Source organism: Arvicola amphibius, chromosome 2 (assembly GCF_903992535.2).
Source record: "Arvicola amphibius chromosome 2, mArvAmp1.2, whole genome shotgun sequence".
Taxonomy (NCBI): Eukaryota; Metazoa; Chordata; class Mammalia; order Rodentia; family Cricetidae; genus Arvicola; species Arvicola amphibius.
Window position 1 is genome coordinate 115781599 of NC_052048.2, and position 17856 is coordinate 115799454.

The following is a 17856-nucleotide window of genomic DNA, read 5'->3' on the forward strand; positions in this document are numbered from 1 at the left end:
TCAGGATTGTGGGCACTGCACTTTTCACGGACTTTGAGTGTGAAAATAGGGCTGGGGTTCTCATACTCTGTAAAAGATCTACTTTTGCCTCGAGTTAACGATCCAGTGTGCTGGGTTATCTTAATAGAGATGAGGGCTGGGGAAACAGGTCCAAAGGCAAGGAGCAATTTGTACAAATTGTCTAGGAAGTTTATAAGAGGGCTCGGCTTTCCAGTGGATGTGCTTGGCAGTATACCGAATGGCCCGAGACTGGAATAAGATGCAGCTGACTCTCCATTTAATGTCTCTTATTACGTAAGGTTCCGCGTGGGGTGAATGAATGCAGACTTACCAAAGACGGAAAGTTTCAGACATTTTCCTGGTGGGTTGCAAAACCCATTATATCGGAGTTTAGAAAATAATGAAATATACTATAAACATCCTTGTGGACGTCACGTAAGGTTTTAATGTGACAATAGAGCCTAATTCCTTTTCATTTCCCACTACGAATGAATGATGCAATGAGCCGTTGCTGATTTCGGAAAAAAAAAAATTAGCCACGCTTTCTGGCTGAGACAAGACGACTGAGGCTTGTTCGAGGCCATCAGGGACAACGTGGCGAGCTCCAGTCCGAAATGGACTAAAAGATTGAGATTCTGTCTCAAAAAATAAGCCCAAAAGGCAAAAGGGATGGATGGGAGAAAAGAGCGTAAAGTCGTCCAGAAGCGTACACACCATTCGCCAAAATCTTTACCCCTTCCCATGGGTAAGGGCGTACCCAAACTCCCCGCAGACTCAAGCGGCGCTCCCGCCCCGCCTCGCCCCGCCTCGCCCCGCCCCGCCCCGCCCCGCCCCGCCTCGCCCCGCCCCGCCTCGCCCCGCCTCGCCCTGCCCCGCCTTGCCGCCCGGCCCCGCCCCGGCAATCCACTCTGGGGAAAGTAAGGCGGGACTTCCTGTATTTGAAAAACTTCCGGCGGGAACCGGAAGGTTCTGCAACAGAACGCCAGTCTACATACACGCCAGGCCGGAAGGTGAGCATTGTGTCCTCCCTGGCGGCAGTGCTTCGGTCTGACCCGATTCTGCTTCTGGGCTGCGGTACTTTGGGGGCCACTTACCGTTATGAGTGCTTGTTTGGGAGAGAACAAATTTTGAAACGAAGTTTCGTTACGTTTTAGTATCAGCGGTCGGCCTCACAATCTACACCTGTAACCTGGCACATCCTTTCATTGCAGCAGCTGGCAGCGCGTGGCAGGCGTGTGAAAGCTAGGGCGAACTTTGTTATTTAGAGTCGGAGGTGAGGGAAGAAACACTGTCAGATCGCGGTGCTCGGAATCACTCGCATCTTCGGAAGTGCTCTGGGCACATAGGAGGCGCTCCAACAGTTGAGGATGAATGAGAACTCTAGCAACTCTCTTCCCACAGGGCAGCTTTTTAATGTCCGTGCAATGAGAAACGAGGATATCATTGGTACTTGTGCCTCTGAGTTCTAGGACCTTTGCCTTACACCTTTAAACCATTTCAGTCTTAAGGTTCTCATTCATAAAAGAATGCAGCAGGGCTTGCTCAACGCCAAGGCTAGCCGCAACTCTGCTGCTAAGTTTTTGGTTGTTGGCTTTTTTTTTAGTCACTTGAGAATCTCTGCTACCATGTGAAGCACTATTGTTGGTTCCCCAGGGGAACATTTAGATACCTCTTGAGTTCTCTCTCTTTTCTCCTACAACTTTAAATGCTGTTTCCCCCTTAATTTTTTTTTGTGTGTCAGTTGCCTTTTCTATTTTCACTTTCCCCAGTTTCTAATATCTCCTCAGTGATATCACAGGAGCCTGTAATTTGGAATTGCTTATCCCTGCAGAGATAATGAATCTGAATGAGATAATTCAGAAGAGGGAATGTTTCCGATCACTAAAGAATAGGACCTTCTTATGTGTCATAATCTTTTCCAAACAGCAGTGAAGTAAGAGTGATAGAAAATTCATTTACTTTTTCCTATGGAGACCATATTTGTACTTATGTTTATTCAGTAAATAAATACTTTTAGATCAGTTATTAAATTCTGGGCTCTCAGGTACTGAAGGAAAGCAAACATTTTCTTTTCCCCCGAATTTATTTAATTGAGGGTATCAGACAGAAAACAATATTATACTTTTAGCCTATTTTATATACTACTGTATACAGGATGGAAGGGGGAAATGATATAAAATGCCATTTTAGGTAAGTGGATGCTGAGATCTAAGGGATGGGAAGTAACCAGATGTTTGATATGAATAGGATTAGGGCTCTTCAGGTAGAGTGGACCTGATGTGGGGAAGACTCATGCTTGGAACATGGACTGAAAGAAGGTGGCTAGAAGCAAGCAGATAGATGAAGGGGTGAGTGGGGTTAGGGATAGAAAGTGTCAGTCCTGAAAAGGGTCTTGGTTTTGATTCTTGAAGCACAAGATGAAAAGTCCCTGAGTGTTTTCAGAGCATTTTAGGAATGATCTCAGGGAGAAGGGATGGTAGGGGGCAAGAGTGGAAGAACTAGAGGGCAGCTGAGAGCTTGCTGCAGCAGTCTAGTAAGAGCTAAAGACAGCTGTGGTTTGTGTCCCATGTAATCCTCAAATTCATAGATTGGGAAGTCGAACCTTTGCAAGGTGATTTGGATTAGATGAGGCCATAAGGGTAGCGCCCCCCCCCACCCCCCATTGACACTGAAAGGAAGAGAGAGAAAAAGCTCAGCCTACAGTTCCTTTGCTTTAGCACGGTGATGCCTTTTGTTTTGGAATAACGTGGAAAGCAGGCCTATTTCTAGGCCGTGGGATTGTGAAGGAATTTTGTTTTAGTTAATTACCCAGTCTCAACCCCTGCTATAGCAGTAGAGACTAGGGGCTCACTGGCAGTGCTGATGAAATACGATATATTTTGGAGGAAGAATTCATTTACTAATAGTCTGAATATTGACGATGGAGGGGAAAAAAAAGATTCTCAGTACTAGCTTTACACGTGGCTCGTTGGTGAGTGATGGACATACTCATTATCTTGATTGTGAAAATGTGTGTACTTATGTCAGAATTTAGCAGATTTGAACATTCTAATCATGAGTGTTAGCTTCTTTAGGGAAGCTATTAAAAAAGTCTCAAATTTTAGCTTAACAAATGGATAGATACTGAGATTGGAAAGAGGGCTAGAAACAGGTTTTAGAAGAGGAACGTAATTATCAAGAGTCCCTTTATGAATGTGTCAAATTTGGGAAACCATGAGACCTCTAAATAGTTTCAGAGGCAACTTATTGTGTAAATCTGAATCATTTTCTGTGTATATGCCTGTGTACGCGCATGCAGGTGCATGTGCTCGAGGCAGCCGAGGTCAAAGGAGGATGTCTTGATTTAATCACCTTTTCGTTTGAGGCAAGGTATCTCCCTGGAGCTGGAGCTCACTAATGCGGCTAGATTGATTGTCCAGCAAGGTCCTATGGTCAGTCCTCTTGTCTGTCTCCCCTACCCTATGTAAATCTAAATCTTAAATTTTGGGACAGAGGGAGTAGGATTTTAATAAGTAGGTGCTCTAGGTACAGTCTTGTACTGATTAATGATGTTTGGGATGGATGCCAGCAGAACATGTACAATTCCCGAAAGTGCTTCTCTAAGACCATCTCACCTGTAGAGCTGCCCAGATGACAATTGCCTAGTGATGTATTTCTCAGAATATATCCCTGTTATCTTCAAACATTTCAGTCATCTAGGTTTTGGTTATTCCAAGTGGGAGGTGGAGAAACCGGTTTTTAAAGTGGAGTATACAAATCCCTGAGAGAATACTTGATATAGGTAGTTGCATACAAATAATAATTTCTAATTTTTGCCTACACACACTATATATATATATATATATATATATATATATATCCTGTTTGTAAATAGATAATTGTGATTTACCTAATTTTCCATGTTCCATTAACTCTAGAATACTTAATAAAGAGGTAGTTCAAGTATGTGTTTAGGGAAATCTTTAAAGGCCCATGGTTAATCTAAATACTAACTGTGATGGTTAATCTTGGTTGCCAATTTGACAGACGAAGGAACCTCAGTTGAGTAATTGCACTATGAGTATGTCTGCGGAAAAGAGCCAGCCCATTGTGAGCAGTTCCATCCCTAAGCAGATGGGCCTGGCTTATATAAGACAGGTAGCGGAATGAAAGCCTGGGAGCCAGCCGGTAATTAGTGTTCCTCTGTGGTTCCAGCCTCCAGCTCCTGCTTTGAGTGTCTGCCTTGGCATCCCTTGATGGACTGACTATAAGCTGTAAGACGAAATGAATTCTTTCCATACCAAGTTTCTTTTTTTGTTTGTTTGTTTGTTTTTCGAGACAGGGTTTCTCTGTGGTTTTGGAGCCTGTCCTGGAACTAGCTCTTGTAGACCAGGCTGGTCTCGAACTCACAGAAATCTGCCTGCCTCTGCCTCCCGAGTGCTGGGATTAAAGGCGTGCACCACCACCGCCCGCTTGTAGAATTTTTAAAGCTTTGTTTTGTGTGATTTAAATAGTTCACCATCTTAGGGCGTGGTTTTGCTACTGAGGAGGGTGTGGAAGTTAAATGCTTGCTTTTCTTCAGAGGATTAGCTAGTTGTCTCGCAAAGTGAATTCATGTTCTTCCCTGATGTATTTTGAATGGGCACCCTTGTCAAACATCAACTTCCTCTTATTTATTGATTGATTGATAGGATCTTAGATTGTAGCCCTGGCTGGTCTCAAGCGCTTTATGTAGACCATGCTAGCCTAGAACTCTTAGTGATCCTTCTCCTTCTGGCTTCTTCACAGCAGGATTAAAGGTGTGCCGCATTCCTGTTCAGTCTTCTTTTTTTACAATTTTATTTTTATTGTGGTAAATTGTTCATAAGAAATCCCATTTTCCTGTTCCCTTGTGATAATAGCTAGAACTGCTTATTTGAGGTAGGATGACCCCCATAACCAGAGAGATTCCTAACAGACGTTGAAGGAAGAGAGGAGAGAGTTCCCTCTGTCCTGTTTCCTTCCTAACACAGTCCGCCTCATGGTTCGCTACTGGGAAAGAAATCATGTTCCTCTTGGTGACAGCCCTTTGGTATTTGTCTGAGGTATTGCCTCCTCTTGTAAGTGCTGTTAGAAGCAGAAGCTTACAGTAGCCCACTGGTCCAGGGACTAATCTCACAGATTCTAAATATGCCAGGCTAATGTAGTTTTTATAGTTTGACAAACATATTTTGGGGAGTAATAAATGTTCAGTTTAAGTAAATTTTTTACTTATTGTATTATGTGATGTTTCTTGTCATTTATCTTAATTTATTATAGTGCTGAACCTTTGACTATGGTAAATATTTTTGGTAGCATAGTGGTTAATCATTTATAGTACAAGAGGATGTGTGCTTTGTTTTAGGAATAGCCTTGCTGCTTACTCAGTTAATTAGCATTCTTTGTTTGACTACTACCTTTATGAAGACACCTACTTTACTATTATCAGAAGACACAGAAGAGAAGAAATATTTCTTATATTTGATAAATACTTTAATCAATGACTTTATAATTTGTTGACTGGTAGTGTCATCATAAAATGATACTTGCGGAATACTCAAACATTTAATTCTAAAATAAACTTATTACCCTGTAGGATCTTGTCTTTCTCTAAAAGATGGCCCCATACTAATAAGGTTTTTGAGACCGTTGAAAGACTGCTAGGTATTCTTCTGGTCAGCAGGCTACATCCTATGGGAAGCCAGTGTTTGGGCTTGTGAATAAACCTGATGTTTTTCTCTCCTTTATGTCATTTCTAACAGCAAAGCTTTTGGAGTGTTAGTTTTGAATGGAGAATCATTTTATAGCCAAACAAAGTGATAAAACTCTTCATGTCATGATGACTTCATGTTCTGTTTCTTCCAGATGTCTTCATTGCCAAGAAGAGCAAAAATACAGGCCCAAAATGTGGAATCCAAAAATGAATTGTCTTTCTTCTCTGAGATGTAAGCATATTAGTGAAATGTTGTTGCAGGAATGGTGACTATTTTAAGGAGTATTATATTCTGTCACTTAGAAACTTAAGTCATTTGGGTTGAAGAACCATGTGTCCTTGTCCTTTACACATACAATAGCTCTTTGTTGAATTCATGCTGTGATCCAGGAGAGAAAATAGCTAACTGAACACATTATATAATATTTACCCTGGAACCAGGCTGAAGGAGGGCATGCTGTTGTTTACATTGCTTTAAAATAGAACTTGTAATTTATGCAGCATTGCCACTGTGTGTGGGGTCATCTTTTGTTGTGGGGGCTATCTGATGCTTTGTAGGATGCTTAGTGGCATCTGTGACCTCTACCAAGTACATATGATAATCAGAAATGTCTTTAGATAATGCCAAATGTCCCAGGGGCTCCAAATCACCCTCAGTTCAGAGTCTTTGCTATAGAGTACCATGTAACATATACCTTTGACATTTGTAAAGAAATAAATGATTAATGTTAGGTCACAATAGGATTATAAGGTAAAATTAAAGCAGGTCGGGGTTAGGGAGCATGCTGTGTGTTTGTATTAGAGGGGCATTTTTGGATAGAGCAGTAATGGTGTCTTTTGGAGGATATGTCAAGAGATCCATATAAGATTTACTAGGTGCTGTGGTTTGGATAAATGTCCCACAAAGGTCACTACCAGGGTAGTGGTATTTGGAAGTGGTTAGACCTGTAAGAGGTGGAGGCTAGTCTGAGGCTCCTCAGCCACTGGAGGCAAGCCCTCCAAGAGACTTGTAACACCCTGGCCTGTCTTCTCTTTGTTCTTATCTCAAGATGTGCATGTGTTTCAGCATGTGTTTCTGCTTTTGCCAGTTGCTGTCTTCATCAGAGGCCCAAGCAATTGGGCCACCTGATTTTGGAATAAAACCTCCAAGACTGAGATAAATCAGCCATTTATTAAGTTATATCAGTATAGTGACCCAAAGATTACAAACACAGGAGTTTACCTCGGGCCAAGATTTAGATTCTGTTACAGATAGAGAAGGCCCCAAATACAAAGACCTTGAGACAGCAATGAGTTGATGTGTGGGGAACAGCAAGAACAGTGCGGCCAGCTTAGAACCATCGTGTCAGAGAGAGTGCTAGGCAATGAGACTGGAATTGGTAGGCTCCAAGAGTCTATGAGGAGATGCTAGGACTTTATTAGAAGCCAGTGGAGGACTGTGGGCAGCAATCTGACCTGGTCTGGCTTATGTCTGTAAAATATCATCAAGGAGACTGTGAGGGTGAAGCAAGGAAACAGGTGGAGAGGGGAGAATGGTATTAAATAGTCTGATTTTGGGCATGTTTCTGAAGGTAGACTAGAAAGGGCATGTTGGTGTTTACGGGCTTCTTGAGAAGACTAGAATAGGTAAGAATGTTAAATCCAAGAGTTCTATTTTGGCTTGGTAAGTTGGTGGTGATTGCTTGACATCTAGCTGAATGTGGATCTGCAAAGGGAAATGTCAGTTTGGAGATGTAAAATTGAGATTCCTTTATTGACTCATAGGATAAGACATAAACTGAGAGAGAGGACTGAGGACTAAGACTCTGGAGGGTTGAGCGTTCTGAGGTTGAGGGGAGAAGGAGGGTCAAGAGGTCTAAGGAGAGGCATATGAAAGGTGTGCTTTACAGGATGAGGGCCAGGTCCTGCTGACAACTTGCATGGCATAGGAATGAGCATTGACTAGCTGCCTTGAGCCACTTCCTGTGTAACTAGTGATTTTGGACGTTTGTGTTTTCTTCCCTATACTTTTAGCAGCCTACCCTTGTGAAGTAGGTTAGTTAGCTTTCTGTGTGATAGGCTATTAGGCAGGAGGGTAGAAGATGTTCTGTTCGGTTCACAGTAGGAGGGGCTTCTTTGTCTTCCCCTTGCCTTTTCCTCTCTTTCTTTCCCCTTGCCCCTGTGTGTGTATGTGTGTGAAGGAGAGTAGGGTATGGGTAGACATGGTCAGAACTTGTGACCCTCCCGCCTCAGACTCCCAAGTACTCAGAGGACTATCTGGCAGAACACAGGTTTTCAAATGATAGTTACTTTCGACTCTACTTTTTTAGTGTTTTTTTTTTGTTTGTTTTTTGTTTGTTTGTTTGTTTAGTCTCAGGCTGCTTACTGACCTCTGAAAAGAACTCTGATGATGTCAGTGGTTTGGCCTACCATCATTATGTCTTCTTGGAACATAATTTAGCTGATGATTCATTCAGTGAGGTTCTTGTCTCTAGGCAGATGAGACCCTTCAGGAGTTCAGACAGCCTCATTGATTACTCTCAGGCCATTTTTTCCCACCTATATTTACCTGTTTAGGGGAGGAATAGAGTGAAGCAGATGGGTGGAGGGCTATGCTTTCTCTGCTCCTGATGTGTGTTTGCTTCTTGTTAGAAAAGCGGTGTGGGTGCACCTGACCCAGTCTCTTCAGGGAACAGATCTATTCTGTGATGGGAAAAAGGGTCAATAAAATAGATAGTTGAAGTGTCTTGGTGATGGCTTTTATGCAGTTTCGGGTATTTTAAAAAGCTATTTTTTAGTCTTTTCATTGGTTTGAATAACTTAGTATGTTTTAAATGGATTTGATTGGCATTTAGGAACCTAAGTGCTTTTTACTGTTAAGATTGAAAGGCTCACATTGACAATTGTGCGACATGACCCAGTAAGTGCCTTAAGGTAATGGTTGATTTTTTGTGTCATGATGGTGTGTGTGTGCTCATCAGGTGGGGGAAGAGACTTGTGATGGTATGTGGTGGGGAGAGGGCATGTCTACATTGGTCTCGGATCACTGTTCAGTCCTTAGCAATAATTGTGCACAGCCTATGTATGCCCATATCAATCCATTTTCTATCACACACTTCCAATTATCATTTAAGAAGCATATGCCTCTCTTGACCTTTGTCATTTGGTTGGTTTCATTTTTCCTGGAAGTTCTCCTGTCAATTTACTTCTAGGTCATCTGGCTCTGAAGAAGATGACAAGGAAGATAGTATTTGGGAACCTCAGAAGAAAGTCCCCAGAAACTGTAAGCAGCCTGCCTCCAAGGAGTCCAAACAAAAGCAGGGGCGACGGGTGAAGAAGAACACCCCACAGATGGAAGCTGTATCGAAAGACCTGGCTGTTAAGGAGGAGTTGGTAGGTGGCGTTGCTAGATGCGGGGAGGCCACTGTATTTTCCAGATGGGGAGGAGCTGTTCTTTCTCCTTACACAGTGAAGGCAGAACATGTAAATGACACACTCTTCAGGGCCATGGTGTCCCTGTCACAGTCTCAGGAACACTTACCATTCCAACAACTGTTTCTTCAGCTACTCCCACTCTCCTCTCCCAGGATGTGTGCTAGGTGTGGAAGTGCTGGTTTGGATGGTGACATCAGCACATATCTGTGCGTATTACTAGCCACGCAGCATGCTTGACATTTCACTCCGAAGATCTCGTTGTCCTTATAACCATTGGGAATGGCTGCAGTTGCCGTCCTGATTTTATAGATAAATGTGCGGCAAGAGATATTTAGTCGCTTACTCCTAGAACACGGACATTAAGTGCTGCAACTGGGTTTCTAAGTCAGCAGTTCAAAAGCCGCTGTACCTCATAGGGGTACTTTTATATCAGCCATGCTTGCAAGAGTGATGTGTATATACGGAGTGCTGATTTAATAGTTAATACTTATAAAAATCATCAAAAGCACTTGAAACTCTTACGGGCAGCACTTTCCTTCTTGGAGGCTGAAGTAGGGAATTAGATAGTTAGAAACTGCTTGCTGAGTGTGGACCGAGGAGAGGAACTAGACAAGCCCATGCGGGGTTATTGATTGCTCTTGTGGTCCCGGCTCTGGTCATCACAGTGACACTTACGTTGTAATTGTGAATTGTGTAGAATTAAGATAGTCTGGCCCATGCGGGGTTATTGATTGCTCTTGTGGTCCCTGCTCTGGTCATCACAGTGACACTTACGTTGTAATTGTGAATTGTGTAGAATTAAGATAGTCTGAAGCAGCCACCTCACGGCAGGCTCTCTTATCATTGGGACGGAAACCCTCGGGATCTGCTTGTTGTCTTTTCTTTCTTTATTATAGATAGAAGAAAGCTGATCACATTTCGTTTCTTGTAGGTTTGTTTCCATTTCTTTGATGGCTTCCTTTATGATAGATATGTTATACCAACTCATATGACTTATAGACGCAGTCATTTTATCTTCCTACCTCTGCTTGGATCCTTTATGCTTTGAGTGCAGGTGTAGTGCTCAGAGAACTGCATGTTCAAGTATACATGTGGTTGGCAGTGGGTAGAAGTGCCCTTACTGTGCTTCACTCATTGTCAGTTCTTGTGAATTGTATTTGTGCCATCTCTGTCACTTGAGTGATGGACAAGCTAGCCCGTGTCTGTAAGCTCCTTCAGAGCAGATCTTTGCATTATAGCCACCACCACCAGTGCTGAGATGACTGTCATGTAATGTGGCATATTGGTAGGGAGCAGTGGTGGTATAGATTGTTTCCTGGATACCTGTGTAGGCAGCAGCCTCCTCAGAGAAAAAGGATGCTTGCCATGGTTCTGTACACCTGTTATCCTGGCACTTAGGAAGCTAAGACAAGAGAGTTGCTCTGAGTTCAAAGTTAATCTGGAAATCTAGAAATCATAATCTCCATAATGATTTCTAGGCAGTCAGGGCTATAATGTGAGACCTCATCTCAAACAAAACAAAACAAAACAAAACAAAACAAAAGGAAACTTCCTGCCTTTGGCTGCTGCTACTCTGTTTCCAGTCACCCATTTTCTGTCTGAGCAGGTGGCAGGTGGAGTCTACTTAATTTCACAACCATGTGGGCCCTATTCTCCCTATAGATAGTTGGCCTTGATTTTTATTTTTATCAGTTTCTGGATTTATTTAAACAAGTCAATTATTTATTTAATTTTAAGTCAGGTCTCATGTAGCCCAGGCTAGCCACATAACTGACGATGACCATTTGTAGATGGAAGTTTCTGTCCTGCCAAGTCCCATAGCCAAGTTATATTAATTATACACACAGAGAGACTTATATTAATTATAAACTGTTTGGCTTACTAGCTCAGGCTCACTTTAACTAGCTCTTACATCTTAAAATAACCCATAATTTTTGTCTATGTTTAGTCATGTGGCTTGGTACCTTTTCTCAGTAATTTTCCTCTGCATCTGGCTGGTGACTGCCGTCTCTGCCTTTTCCAAGAATTCTCCTAGTCTGGTTGCCCCACCTATACTTCCTGCCTGGCTACTGGCCTATCAGCATTTTATTGAACCAATACAAATGACAGATCTTTACATTGTATAAGATCATTATCCCACAGCAACCATGAACTTTCATTCTTTTTGCCTGTACCTCCCAAGTTCTGGGATGACAAGCATGGGCTACCATGTCTGGTTTTTATGACGTGCTGGTGATCAAACAGGGCTTTGCATGTGCTAGGCATGCATGCTAGGCAAGCTCACACTCCTAACTGAATTTCATTTCGAGCCCATGGGTATAACTTAGTCTTGTTTTTCTGGTACATATAAACCTATCATTTACTCGCTTTGTGAAATTAAGCTTTATTTGTAATATAAGAAACATCGGAGGGATTCCATATACCCTTTATCTAGTTTTCCCCAATGGTAAAATTTTAGTGTCTTATTTTAGCATTGTAAAATATAATTGGTAAAAACCTCTGTTTATTTAGAGTTCTCTGGTTTTCCATGTGTTTATTTTTGTGATGGGTATTTGTATTTAGCACCATACAGTTTATTACATATGTATGTTTGTGTAACTGTTGAACGGATCCCTGATGTTGCCCTTTCTTTTCTTTTTTTTCCTCCCTGAGACAGGGTTCTCTGTGTAGCCCAGGCTGTCCTGGACCTTGATCTATAATCCAGGCCGGCCTTGAACTCAGATCCTCCTGCTTCTGCCTCTGCTTCCATTGGGATTAAAGGCGTGTGTTTCTATTGCACATCGCTGCTCTCATTTCACCCACTTACTTCTGCTCCTGGTGAGCGCGGCTCTGCTTAGGAGACTTCTATAAATGTACTCATATTGTATGCAACTCTGGGATGGGGTTTTTCACAGCTCAACATAGTTCCCTTGAGATTCATTTAGTTGTTACTATGTGTATTGATAATTTGTTCCCTTTCTCTTCTGAAAATATTCCAGGGCAGTTGGTTTCTAATCTTAAAATTCTTATGTGTTCTTTTTGTGATTTCATAGAATAGCCCTGTAGCTATTGTTGATGCCAGTTTGGAAGAGAAAAATCACAAATTACATACGACAAAGGCTCTGAAAACTGCAACAAAAAACCAAAAAAACTCAGTACAGAGGGCCAAAAGAAAGTTGAAAGTTGATGAAGTAACCAGCCAAGCCAGCCCCTTAGAAGGTGGAGATAGCAATATGGAGATACCATCAACAAGCACCACATGGGAAGATGTGTGCAAGAAAGAAGAAAGTGAAGACGACTTCACGTTTGGTCAGTCCCCTTTGAAGAGGCTGAAGACTGAGGCCTGTCCTCAGGGGAAGCCTGTCAAGTTTCCTGACGGTGCCAGCAGCATTAAAGAGGAGGTGGAGATGAACTGGGACATAGTGCAGGTAAGTGCAGCCTTGTGTCCCTTGTGTGTTGAGTCCTGGATGGCATACAGACTCTGCTCACTAAGGGAAGTGCTGGCAGTTTTGAATCCGCCTTTTCAGTTTGCCAGAGATTTCTGGAGTCAAGCTTTGACCAGTATTTCTATTCTTGGCTATACTATTTTGTAATCTGGCTTACCAGCTGCAGCTCTTTTGCTAAGAACTGTGACTTCAGTCAAGAAAGTCGTTGCCCTGGTACATACTTGCACATCATGGTCTAGGTATTTTATATCAACAAATGGAGGCCTCAGAGGTGCATTGCTAAAGGTTTTTTTTTTGTGTTTGGATTGTATTTCCCCATAGAAACAGTACACATGATTAGGTTATTGGCTGTTCATGCATCTAGTATATAGGAACAAGACCCAGCAATATTTCAAAGAGAAATTCTTTAAGAATTCTTATTTATTTATTTATTTATTAAATTATATAATTTTACAAATTTTCACCTCCTCCCCTCTTCCCAATTCGCTTCTCCTCCCCTATCCCTCCTCCCCCTCCCTCTCCTGTCCAAGGAGCAGTCAGGGTTCCCTGCCCTGTGGGAAGTCCAAGTTCCTCCCCCATCCATCCAGGTCTAGGAAGGTGAGGATCCAAACAGACTAGGTTCCCACAAAGCCAATACATACAGTAGAATCTAACTTGAGGATTTTCCCCAGGTTTCCTTTCCTATACTCTCTGCTCCCCTCCCCCGTTCCTTTTTAGCTGCCTTGGGGTTGATAGAGAAGACTAGAAGGGCTCATGAGCAGTGAGCTTAGCCTTAACCTTGTGTGTTCCGTCACATTCTGGGGCCATATCAGGGTAGATGAGGGTGATCTTCCTCTCCATATGTCCTAACAGCATTCTGAATGGACTCTGCTATAAATTGCTGCTGTAGAGCCCACGGCTTTTTGCAGTTCTAAGACTGGGGCTGTGTTCTTCAGAGAGACGTTTTCTGGGCCACGTTGCTTTTTCTGTCACCTATAGAGTGTCACCGGTAGTTGTTAGTCATTGTGTTTTTCCTCTTTGGCACACCAAGGCATCTGGAATGTTGCCCTAGAGCTTTCTCTGTCTTTTTACTGAAATGCGCCTTGCAGAGTCATTGAGAAGCAGTGTAAGTAGCTTTCTCCGTCTTCCTCTGTTATTTGTTCAGATCTGCAAGGCAATGCTTTCACAGAGTAGGTCATAGACCACCTGTGCGTAATTCACTCTGAAGACTTTCTTGGTCCAGAACTTCAGGGGCAATGGATGTGCCCCACTTTTTTTGCCTTACCCTTTCTGAACACTGCTAAGCTTATATCTTGTGCCAGAGTAGATCCACCTCCAGTAGCTGACAATGTGCAGGAGGAAGAAAGGAGGGTTTCAAAGTTTGTGAAGTTTCTGGCCTTTCAGACATGATAGTAGGTCTTTCATGGTGAAGAGCTGCTTTCTATAAGACACTTTGCTTTCTGTCGTGCCTCCCCCATCTTTATCATGGGAGAAGAAAGGAATATTGCCCCACCCTAGCTATTTTTCTCTAGATTACAAGGGATAGAAACTTAACCTTTTGTTATAATTTTACATTTATTTATTTAGAGTGCTGGGAGTGGGGATGGGGTTCTGTAAGGATGATCTGAATAGGCTGCCTAAAAGGATGTCCTTTGGAGTTGAGCTTTAGGTGCGGTCAGGTGCCTTTAAGGTGGTATGGCAAGAGCCAGGTGTAAAAAATGTAGTTATGAACCATGGTAATGACTGGACTCTTGTGAAGGTTTATACATGCATGCATGCATGCATGCGTCCTGTTTTATCTCAGGCATATGCTTACAGGTCTGAAATTGCTGGTAGGTAATAATGTTTGCCATTTATTTATAATTGATTTTGTGAGCTAGACTCCATACCATGCATGCTAATATATATATTTATTATCATAGTGCATTAGAAAAAAAATAAATAGGTAACCTAAAAAATCAGTTATAGTCAGGAGAATGGACAGAGGAATTCTTGTTTGTATAATACAAGCTAAAGAGAACCCACCTAAAAGGTACAATTACTGGCAGCTAACTTAGCATAGGAGTTTATAGGTTGTAGCTTTCCTCTGATAGGTATCATTAAAGTTGATTCCAGATTTTGAGAGAAGAAAGTTTCTTCTGAAATCTGTTAATGTGGACTTTGAGTTCTTTTTATTTTAAATATTTTTGTTTCTTTGAGGTAGGGTTTTATTCTGTAACCCAGGTTGGCCTGGAACTCTACTAGGTAGCCCTGGTCTCAAATTTCTGATTGCTGGGATTATAGGTGTGAGCCACCACGATCAGCAACTTTGTATTTTCTGTTAGGGATACTTTCTTGAGTTTGCTAACCAGTTCTAAATTGTTGGTAGGATTGCATACACAAGGCACTTTGTAATATACACTCCAAGAGAAAGGCAAGATTAATTGCTGGGAATGAATAGGGGAAAGCATGATGAGAAACAGGTACCTGGCTGCCGGGTGAGTGCAGAAGCAAAGGAGTAAGGAAATCTTCATTAGAAGCCGAGCGGGCGTCCTCCAGTATCATTCCAGTATCAGCTGGAAATTGTTCACTTGTTTCATGGCTTCGACCTGCATGGAGGCTGTGTATACACTAGTTTTTCCTTTACATTCGAAGCAGTTTTTCCTCTACATTCGAAGCAGTTTTTCCTCCTGGTAGTTGGAAGTGGTTTTATTTTTAGTTGAAGACAAATTTTAAATACAGTGCATTCTGATCCCTCTATTCTCTTCCCCAAAACTCACCCAGCTCCAAAGCTTTTCTTTCTCTCTCAAAAAGAAGCAAACAAACACATTCACAACACAAAACCACAAAAACAGAAACCAGAATCTACATGCATAAGACCAATAAGACAAAAAAAATGCCCAAAGCCAAATGGGGCAGAAACACCACTGAGTTATTTTTTGATACCTCTTAGGCATGCGGCCTAGTAGTGTAGTTAATATACCAAGTGAGACTCCATTGGAGAAAATGAATTTTTCCTTTGCTAATGGTTATTAATTGCGGATAGCTTCTTGGTTGGGGTGGAGGCCTTGTCCACTTGCTGCTGCGGGCAGTTTTCTCAGGGACTCTCAGGTTCTTGGCTGTGGTTTTGGAGAGAGGTGTTAGAGTTGTTTCACTTCTGCTGAACATCTGTGGGCAGCTTTGTTAAAGCCTTTAACCTAACAAACCTTTTCCTAACTTTAACTCTCTGTGCAGTTCCTATGTTCTATGTGGACTTCCTTTTCTATGCTTTGTGAATCTCGGCTCCCCACACCAAAAAACAAAAACAAAACAAAAATAAATGTCTCCAATGTACATACCTTCTTCCACAAAATATATATCCAGGTTGTGGGAGCGAACACTGAATAGCACCTTGTCCAGAGGGAGAGGTTTCTGTAAACTAGCTGAACGCTTTGGCAGGCAGAGTCACTCCTCTGTTTCCCAGGCTCTGCTCACCATCATGCCTTCGTCTTCTGTTCTGTTGAGGGTATGCGTCTTAACTCTGGCAACTTCACAGCCTTTTCAGGGTTCTCACCATGCTGTGTGAGGAGGGTAAGCCCATAGCATGTGCTTGATTAGTGTTTAGACTTGAGTCTTCAAACATAGTTTGTGTCTGTTTCCTAGCCAGGGACTGAGGACTGTCCTCTTGAGCAGAAGCAACCTATGAATATATGGCTGCCATGGGAAATTTGTTTTTGTTAAATCCCCTTATGTTCCACACTTGTACATTAATAAGAACTGAAAAAGTGACCAGCATAGTCAGTTGCTGGAAGAGTTAAATTGTGCCAAAGTTATGACTGCCGTGATACAATTTCTTTATTTTGAGGATGAGCCAGGTAGGTGCAGTGCTCTGTGCATGTATTAGGAGAAAAGCAAACCAACCCCTTTTTGTAAGCTCTTTTTAAGAGCTGATAACAGATGATGTATGTGAAGATGAAGACAAAATAGTAAAGGAAGTGACATGAAAAGGGAGCCAGTGTCTCTGAGCTGGCGACTTCACTGCCATTCTGCATAATAGTAGGTACAGTAGTTCTGGATAGCTGTAGCCCATTTTCTCCGGGAGAGGTTAAAGTAGTGGTTTTTTTGTTGTTGATATAATCAAGTTGGTAGTATTTGTTATAGACTTTAGCATCAACATCATTTAGCATCAACAAGCTTTGATGTATTCCATATATATATGAGGTTGCCCAGGATGTTCTAAAGTATAACCAAGCTGCTTCCAGGTTGTAAACAACAGAATCCCCCTCATACCCTTCTTCAATCACCCCTCCTCTCCTGTAACCTCTTTTCTGATTTCTGGCAGTGTATATTAGTTGTCCCCACTCCCATTTTTACATAAGCAGTTGTGACATAGTGACATAATCAACTCTCTGGGTTGAGCAGTCAGAATCAGCAGCTTTTCAGAAGAGAGCTGTTCAAGTTGCTGGCTTGGGAATGATTCTGAAGAGAAAATTCTCTCATTTTTACTTGTTAGTGAGCCATTGAATTTGATGTTAACTCTTTTTGTCTTTTCGAGACAGGGTTTCTCTGTAGCTTTGGTGCCTGTCCTGGAACTAGCTCTTGTAGACCAGGCTGGCCTCGAACTCACAGAGATCTGCCTACCTCTGCCTCCCAAGTGCTGGGCTTAAAGACATGCTCCACCATCACCTGGCTTGATGTTAACTCTTTTAAAGTGCAGATGTTGCAAGATGATGAAAGCTGTGGTGGATTTACTGATGCCCAGATGTCCTCTCTGTAACAGGGGAGGTGGGCTTCTCTCCGGTAGCGCTCTTGGGACACTGGGGAAAAGGCATCTTTCTGGATATTTCTGACAGTTTGAGGGCAGTGCAGAGACAGTTTAAGTCCTTTGTACCTTTGCCTTATAAATCCTTTGCTTTGCATACAAATTGATTTTTTGAAGAGGAATATGGCTAGTGGGGCTTGGGGTAATTTACTTCTTGGACTCTAGTTTTTGTGTGTATAAAATGAGGCTAATATTAGTCTATCTCATATTTTAAATGAGTTAATGCTGAATGTAAGCAGTTAGAACATAGTAAGCCTTATGGAGGTGTCAGCATAAAGCAGCAGTCAGTCCCAAAGTAAAAGTCAGTATTAGAGTAGTTAGGGTAGTCCTCCCTGATCCCTCCCTTTCTGCAATTCTTTCTGACTTTCCTTAATAAATGCATATACACTTTACCTAAGTAAACAAGCAAGCACATCCATAGGTAAGAAATTAATGTGAGAATTTTCTGAGTAAAGACTGGAGTTCCCTGCTCTGCCATTTCGTGTTCTACAGGGTTGCCCTCTGCTTTGTTCTTGTTGTTTGCCTCGTTTTCCTAAGGCGCAGGATGG

At 42.2% G+C, this 17856-nt stretch overlaps 1 protein-coding gene across 1 annotated transcript in view; it reads left to right on the top strand.

Annotated features, from left to right (window-relative positions):
* LOC119807298 (S1 RNA-binding domain-containing protein 1-like) overlaps nt 1-17856 on the top strand; it is a 60452-nt gene that overhangs the window by 17159 nt on the left and 25437 nt on the right. Inside the window, exons 4-7 of the mRNA XM_042054546.1 lie at nt 773-1010; nt 5863-5942; nt 8902-9082; nt 12157-12531. Coding sequence (XP_041910480.1) covers nt 773-1010; nt 5863-5942; nt 8902-9082; nt 12157-12531 — 874 coding nt within the window. The remainder of the gene's footprint in view (nt 1-772; nt 1011-5862; nt 5943-8901; nt 9083-12156; nt 12532-17856) is intronic.